Here is a 7796-nt window from a genome sequence, read left to right as displayed (position 1 = left end):
AACATGGCGTGGTTAATACGTTTGATGTTTCATTAAACAAATGTAATTGTGAGCCCGTCCCGAAACCACAACCCTGTTTATTGAGCCCGAGTGGGTACCGTGGCTTGCTTCCTGGCCTGATTTTCACCAGGCACCATCCCTTTCATTGCGCGTCCCGCATCACGATTCTGTTAGTGGTGCAGGCAAACCGAACAAAGCTTAACCAAGCTCGGTTTACCGCGCGTGCCGGGACGTGTTTCCCTCTCACCCACACACTGTGTAACTCCGTCCTTGGTCTAACACACAATGACCACCAGAGGCATTAGGAGGAAAAAGTCGTACCTGGCGGAGATCAAGGTAGCCGTGATCGGAGCACCTTGCGTCGGGAAAAGCGGTAAGTTTAGGGAGGACTAACTAACGGTTTTAAGTTTGGGTTAGGTTGTGCCTCAGCTTATAGTTTGTATTTAATGTCTTTACTTTGTTGAGATTTGGTGCTTTAGTTATTCTTGATCACCGTGAACATTTCACGCTCAACATGTAAAACCATTGTTCGAACTTTCATTTTTGTCAAGATTGATATTAAACACACATGTATACGAGAAACTGACCGTGTTAATCGTACATTTTGCATTCGAGACGATGCATTTCTGTTTTGAACTTCCATAAAATTCGAAAATTCATTCTGTGAGACAAAGACCTTTCCATGAGACAAAACTGTAACTAAACTTTAATAGTAAATCATTGTCGAATACAAAAATTCACAATTAGTAGAGTTCATAAATTAAAGTAAAAGTTATTCTTTCATTTTTAAACTTCTATGCTAACCCTTAACATGATTTGTCTGATTTGCACCATATCATTTAAGAGCACATTAGTCATACACACTCGATTTTCATAAAAGTCAGAGTTTATGTGAAAAATTCAATTTTATCATTGTTGCAATTATTTACTCAATATGCATAACACATTTTATAATTGACCTTTGAATCAGCGCTCAAAACTAGTTTTTTAACAATAACATAGATTTTTTTTACTACGCTTTCTTTGTAAAACACAAAAATATCGAAGCTTAAAATGTATTGATACAAAAAGTTGATTTATATTTCACGATACCAGTTTTCCACAATGGTTGCTGTTTGTTTTGTTTTGTGTTTAGTGCGGATGTAATATTTCTGATGCAAATAATTGTTAAACACACAGCATACAATGCTCTGTGGACTGAGGAATATTGATGCTGTCTTGCACTTTATCGTGTGATCATCCACCCACGGACAAGAGATAGCTGTAAACACAAATAACATTAATTGTACGTGCGCAAACAAGCTTCCAACGGGGAACATTATAATTCCCTTCGAAGCAGATTTCACGTGGCGAGCGAAACTTGTTTGTAAAACGACAAAATAATTTATTTGCTCATAATCTCACTCCTCCGTGGGCCAAATCCCTCACCTTACGTACGTAAGCATTGGCCGGGCATGGACGTCAGCATCAACACAGGCACACCGTGTCGGGGAAATTAGTCTATCGTTCAGCTGTCATCGTGCTCACGAATCCCGTCAATTACTGTCCACCGGTCGTCCACTCGCTCTTTGGATCCATCCGGCCGGCAGCTTGCCCATGTTCTCGCACCAGGTATGATAAACCACTTTGGCCTTCAGCGATGGCAAAATTTGTCTGTCACTCGAATTGGACAGGGCCACGGTCGCACCTTTCTGGGAGATACATTCTAGTGTTTTTTTAAACTTCCTTTTTTGCCCGTCTTACCATCTTACCGTAGCCGTTTTAACGCTCGTTGGATGCTCAATGGAGAAAAAAACACGCTTGTTAAGCATCTTACAGGAGCAACAGCGTTGATGGAAGGACGATATTGGAAAAGGTGTCAAGTGAACATTAAGAATTTGCGTTAGACGAGCTCCAATACCAATAATCCTGGTTGACCTAGGCCTTCAATCATCGCCCTCCGGACAGGCCCAAGCGTTCGACAGCCGTGTTCGAGGTAACGACTACAAGTGACCTATCTTTTGAACCATCGTTCGTGGTGGTGTACTGTTACCCAAAATTACTCGTTGAACGATCCGACGGGCAAGGAAATGGAACACTGGTAATAAAAAAAGAATAAACCAGCAAGAGCAAAAGAATCCATTGAACGTACCCAGGATCTAAATTTAGAAATACAAAGCTAGTCGGCAAGTACCAGTAGAAGGTAGATAGAAACACAGAGACCTGTGGGAATGCCGCCAATCATAAACGTTTGGTAGTAAATTATAACTGGTTGTGGGACGACCATAAAAAACAGATCATGGTAATCTTTGTGATTAGAAAACAAAATAGTAATTATAAGCGGTGCTTCCGTTAATTGCGTTTAAATGTCAAACCAACAAGGTTATCTCTCAGATATTTTTCGTACAGTTATCACTCTACAACAAATTGTACATAGTCGAAGCTTATGAAAGATTATTTTTTATCATTCGATTCCCTTTCTCCTCTAAGCATGCAGTTACTATGCAAATATGCTGATATCATTGGCGATTTATGTGAGCTCGAAGGCATTGAAGGGGCACCAGGCGCCTCCATCGGCTAGGCGTAGAGGTTTAAATTCTTCTTTATCCCTACTTTATTACTTGTTACTCGCCATCCCAGAACAAGGATCTACGGAAGACTCTCCTCATTTGGTTCTAATCTCTCACTTGTCCAATGAAACAGCCATAAATTTTCCTACGCACAAAAACGGCCAACTGAAAGAGTAAAAAAAAACCCACCGAATACTGCAAAAGAAGATGTTTTCACACTATAAAATGACCATTAACCTCTGCATGTCACGCCTGTCGTATACGGTTTTGGTTGAGATCATAAATATCTTCTATACATTCGCTCGCTGGTTCGGTCTAGCGCAACCTTGCACAACTCGTTTTGCCCAACGAGGGTACGTCAACATTCCGTTTGTCATATTCCAGTCCGCTCCCAACCGATACCTTTCCTTACATGCTTGGTCGTGTTCTTTAGTCTGGTGACGAATGAGATCGACAGCTGCAAATGCTCGTCATTATTAATTTAACGCTTCCTTCGTTGGCATGAAATGGTGTAGATACGCATTGGCACTCGGGTAAAACAGATGGTTTCCTTATTTTCGAAATGAAGGAAGAAGGTTGCTTTTAAACGGATTACTGATGGCTTTTTTATCTTCTCTACCCTTCTGACCGCTTCCTTATGAGATACGAGTATGTTTACCATTCGAGGATATATAAAATCAAGCGTTAATTTGTATTCGACTTAATTTGACATAAGCAGCTATAAGACATCAATTTTGAAATGAGTTACACATGACGTAAAATGTAGAAAATGCAAAAAAAAACAGAAAATTCTTATTAAAAAATTTTATCGTTGGGGTTTTTTTTATCAAACATGATATCAGAATTAATCTCTTTCTAAACAATATGGAATACAGAATAAACTTGGAAGATTTAACTCATTTTTCAAACATGATTGATTATATCAAATAAATTGTTGATGAATTGAATTGTTTTGATCACAAACTGAATAAATTCATATAAAAATTTCGGAAAATTTTGAAGAAAGCAGTTTAAATCTAGAATAAATTAGAAATATTAAATGATAAATCGGGTGGTAATTGATTGATTTTCACTAAATAGACATTTTAAACATTAACTATGAATTTAAATCAATTGGAATTTTATAATAAAATTGATTATCTACAAAACAATGGCATCAACGATTGGCGATTAAACCAACAGTTCAATCAGAAAAGTAAATTGTTGACTATTTCAACAATTTATTTCGGTGATATTTAATGCAATTGAACATTGCATTTAGTTTAAGCTGCCAATTATGATGCAAACCACAATTTATTTAGCTCAATTATATTTCATGAACTAAATGAAGCCTTTGATATTCGCAGTTCAGAAACCAATTTCTTAAGCAAACTGTTTCAGTAATAGAACAAGATAAACTAATCAACTTGATTGATTTAGCAGGGCATGGAATCACCATCACCATAAGCATTTCCCCAGACTATCTTTGATTTTGGTAATCGATCTTACTAGTATCTGTGTAAACGGTAATTGACTCACTGGATTATGGTCGGTAGAATGAAATCGTATCCGTAAGTTGTTTTTATTTGGACCATTTCTTCAATCTTTCTTCATCCGACCCTTAATTGACAGTCATAATATATATAACATGCGTGTAAACACAACGATTCATTTGAAGAGTTTCTCTTAAGGTACAATTAATTTCTTTTTCAAACGAACGTTTTAGTTTGGAAGAAAAACGATGCACACGATACACCTAACAATGGGATAAGAAATAAAATTGGTTAATGTAGAATAACGATTACCACAATCGTTAACTACCGTTGGTTAATAAAGCTATCGGCATGACAGTTTGTATCGACAGATGTTTCATCTTCTGCTTAAAATAGCCTTATCACACTGGTCATCAATGGCGTCTTTTCGAAGGCACTAAACTGTCAAACTGGTGACTTGAACAAGCTCATTGCACCACAGGGCACCTTGTTTGATAGTTTAATGGCTTCGAAAAAGTTACGTTGGTGACCAGTGTGATAAGGCTATAACCAAATAGATTCTTGATTTTTTTATGTGTATGGCGATTAGCGATTCTGGCTATTTTATGACACACTTGCTGTTTCACTGACCCATTTTATTACAATTCGGTACACAGTTGAAAGTGTACGAGATTATGTAGCACATAAAACATTGCATTTACACGCATGAGTTGCTAGATTGAATAATAGAAAGTTGTTCGATGGGAATTGATTTTACTCGTGGCTTAAACGAGGTGATGAAAAGAACTGAGAAACACTTTGGTTTTTCTTTCCAGCTCTCACGGTTAGATTTCTCACCAAACGATACATAGGGGAATACGATCATCAGGCAGGTAAATATTTCGTCATGCTACTTAAGCAATGTTTAACGCCCAACCGTCACTAGTACGGGTAACTAGTAACATCGTTTTCTTCTCTCTTTCATTTGCTCATAATGTTCCTGTGTGATGTAGAAAATCGACACAAGTATGAAATCATGGTCGACGGCGAAGCGGTCCTGTGTGAGATTTGGGATACCTGTCCAAAGGTAAGACCCAGTTGCATGGATGTAATTTTGCGTTAGGCCACCTCGACCTCGATACCATCAACGCGATGATCAAAGCTCATCAAAGATGGCTGCACAAATTTTATGAGCACAGTAGCCGTTGCCACACACAGTGTGTGTCTGTCAATCTTCTCTTCCGGTAGTTAATAAATTCATAACCTTATTTGTTTGAAGGTGTCTATTCGGATAGCGTTCGCTATGTTGAACCAAGCACCTGGAACTGCTCCCGAGCGGTTTTCAAGTAAACTTTCGAATAGGCAATTAGTGCAAGGATTGATGGGGACGATAAATATCCTCTCTAGTGTGCTGTATCAGGAAATTGTTGGGTACAACAGAAGCAGTTCCGAGCCCGTAACTCTCGAACCGATCTACAACGAGCTGAAGTTGTTGCTGCAACTAATCGGGGCTGAAGAACAGAAAACGACCGGAGCCTTCCCTCGTCCCCAATCAGCCCCACAAACTCACCGGCAGCTGAGGGCATACACTTCAGGAAATCATCGCTCGATGGACGATGGTGGTATGTCATTTGCACCGCAGGGATCGTCAACTGGCATGGAGCACCTGGTGAACGTTCCGCGCCGACCCACTGGGCTGGGAGTCAGATCCGAAACTGTGGCCAATCTTACCACCGAGCAACCGTTCGAAGTGCCACCGGGTTGGCGTGAGATTACGAACATTGACAGCTACATTGCGGAATCGAGTGACGAGGAGAAAACCTTGCAACAAACGCCAGCATCAACCGCGCTCGACTTCGGACGGTCGTTCGAACCCAAGCTCCCTTGTAGCATGAACCCCGCAACGAACAACGAAACGCCGGCGTTCAGGAACCGGAAGGCAGGTCAAACGTTCACCCTGCCAGAGCCGAAACGTATCGAGGAAGAGCTTGTCAAATTGGCAGCGAAGGGTACGTTTTCCGTTCGCGAAACGCGCAACTTCTCGACGTCGGACGGAAGTCTTCAGCGATACACGAAGACGATTGCAGGTCCGGATAAATCGGTGTTGACGGAGGGCTTGCGGCCAATGCTTGGTGAGATCGAAGTACATACGACCGTGGACGGTAGGCTGGGAGACTCCATGCATTTGAATACGGAACCAACTGCGCCACCAGAGGAGAAACTTGAAGAGCTAATTGAACCAAGCCCATCTTAATAAAATTCTCAGTTTCTTAAACTGTCCTGTTTCTTAAATACATCACCTACTAATTTTAATTAAAGATGTATAAAACTTTTGTTTCAGGCAAGAGTGGCTACGAAGCAAAAGAACAGAATTCTAACCTTTCATTGTGCCACACCTATTTTTCAAGGTTGAGGAAAACGAGGAAGCACTCTCCCTAACGGCCAACTCGGAGTCGGTACAGTGGGCAGACGGGCTACTGCTGGTGTACTCCATCACCGACCGGGACTCGTTCAACTACATTCGCAGGGCGAAAGAGGAACTGGCCGGCGACACACCGGTCGCGCTCGTCGGCAACAAGGTGGACATGGTGCACCTGCGGCAGGTCAGCACGGACGAGGGCGAGATCCTGGCGAAGGACTTTGAGTGCAAGTTTTTCGAAATCTCCGCCGCCGAACATGTGTACCAGGTGGCCGAAGCATTCCTCGAGCTGTGCCGTGAGGTGCTGACGGCAAAGCGCAAGTCGAAGCAGAGCTTCATCGACAAGATTGACCGCATGCTGAGCGGCTCGCGGACGTACAATCGCGGAAAAAGTGATAGCATATCGCCGAAGGATTGAGATCCGTCGATCAATCACAATTTATTTATTTATTTGCTTTTTTTCGGTCCTATTTGTTACCGTGATCGCTCGAAACAAATTGCTGTGTGTCTTTTGAATTAATTTTAAACCATGATATCGATAGGGGCCGCAGAATAAAGCGTCCAAGTAAACATTTTGGGAAAATATTCAGAACTAATTGATTGATTGCTTGCGGTATAGTTTCATTTCAGTTTTTAGCACACAAGAGCATCGTCATGGTGACGGTTGGCTGGAAAAGGGCAAATGAATGAGAACCGATAGAAAAATATCATCAATAAGCTGCAGCAATGATGACATTAAAAAACAACAAAGATGAAAAAACAGGTGAACCGCAAAGAGGCCACGGCCCGATGGCTAACGGAATGTCATCTAGGAAAAAAACCGCCACCGGCAATTAGCGCTTCCGAGCAGAACGCTGAGCTGGCTTTATTTTTATGCGTGCGGTTTTTCGGTGAGCTTAAATGAATACTGCGATTCTGTACCAAAATAATAATACCGAAAATAATAAAAAACAATAGCATCAGTTACGAATTCAACTTGGGCGTTTTTTTCAAGGTGATATTTTGCTCCATTACCCTTTTGTTTTTTTCCTGTCTCGTTCACAACACGGATTAAAGGATCTTTTTGAGACAGACATGGGACAGATTAAAACCTGAATCACGTGGAGTTGACACTGTACAATACCTTTTCCCAGAATATTATGTTGCTCGATGAAGCATCCTAGTTGTTTTGATGGTTTGTACTTCATTGAACGGTTCTCACGGTGGTATGAAGAGGTGCATGAAAAAAGGAAACAAATCAAAGGAAGGCACGATTTGAAGCTCGTATGGTTCCGTATGGAGTCATAGTTTCATATGTTTACGTTTTCGTAGTGTTGCAGAGTGTTAAGCTGCTATATATGTAAATGCTGAGAGCTTTAAAATTGTGTCCACGCAACT

At 40.9% G+C, this 7796-nt stretch overlaps 1 protein-coding gene across 1 annotated transcript; it reads left to right on the top strand.

Moving 5' to 3' along the window:
- Window positions 1-285: 285 nt before the first annotated feature.
- LOC131263928 (ras-related and estrogen-regulated growth inhibitor) lies at window positions 286-6840 on the top strand. Its single transcript, XM_058266214.1, has 4 exons — window positions 286-373; window positions 4837-4893; window positions 5014-5108; window positions 6454-6840. Exons 1-4 carry the CDS (start codon window positions 286-288, stop codon window positions 6835-6837), a joined length of 624 nt encoding a protein of 207 aa, XP_058122197.1. The 3' UTR covers window positions 6838-6840.
- Window positions 6841-7796: the final 956 nt, after the last annotated feature.

Source organism: Anopheles coustani, chromosome 2 (genome assembly GCF_943734705.1).
Source record: "Anopheles coustani chromosome 2, idAnoCousDA_361_x.2, whole genome shotgun sequence".
Lineage (NCBI taxonomy): Eukaryota > Metazoa > Arthropoda > Insecta > Diptera > Culicidae > Anopheles > Anopheles coustani.
This window is presented reverse-complemented; position numbering and strand designations above follow the sequence as displayed.

Bases quoted from the DNA above. Each gene is read 5' to 3' on its own strand.
- LOC131263928 (XM_058266214.1), top strand. From the start codon at position 286: ATGACCACCAGAGGCATTAGGAGGAAAAAGTCGTACCTGGCGGAGATC. The intron at 374-4,836 runs GTAAGTTTAGGG...TTTTCTTTCCAG, and splicing joins ACCTTGCGTCGGGAAAAGCG to CTCTCACGGTTAGATTTCTC. The intron at 5,109-6,453 runs GTAATTTTGCGT...GCCAACTCGGAG, and splicing joins TAAGACCCAGTTGCATGGAT to TCGGTACAGTGGGCAGACGG.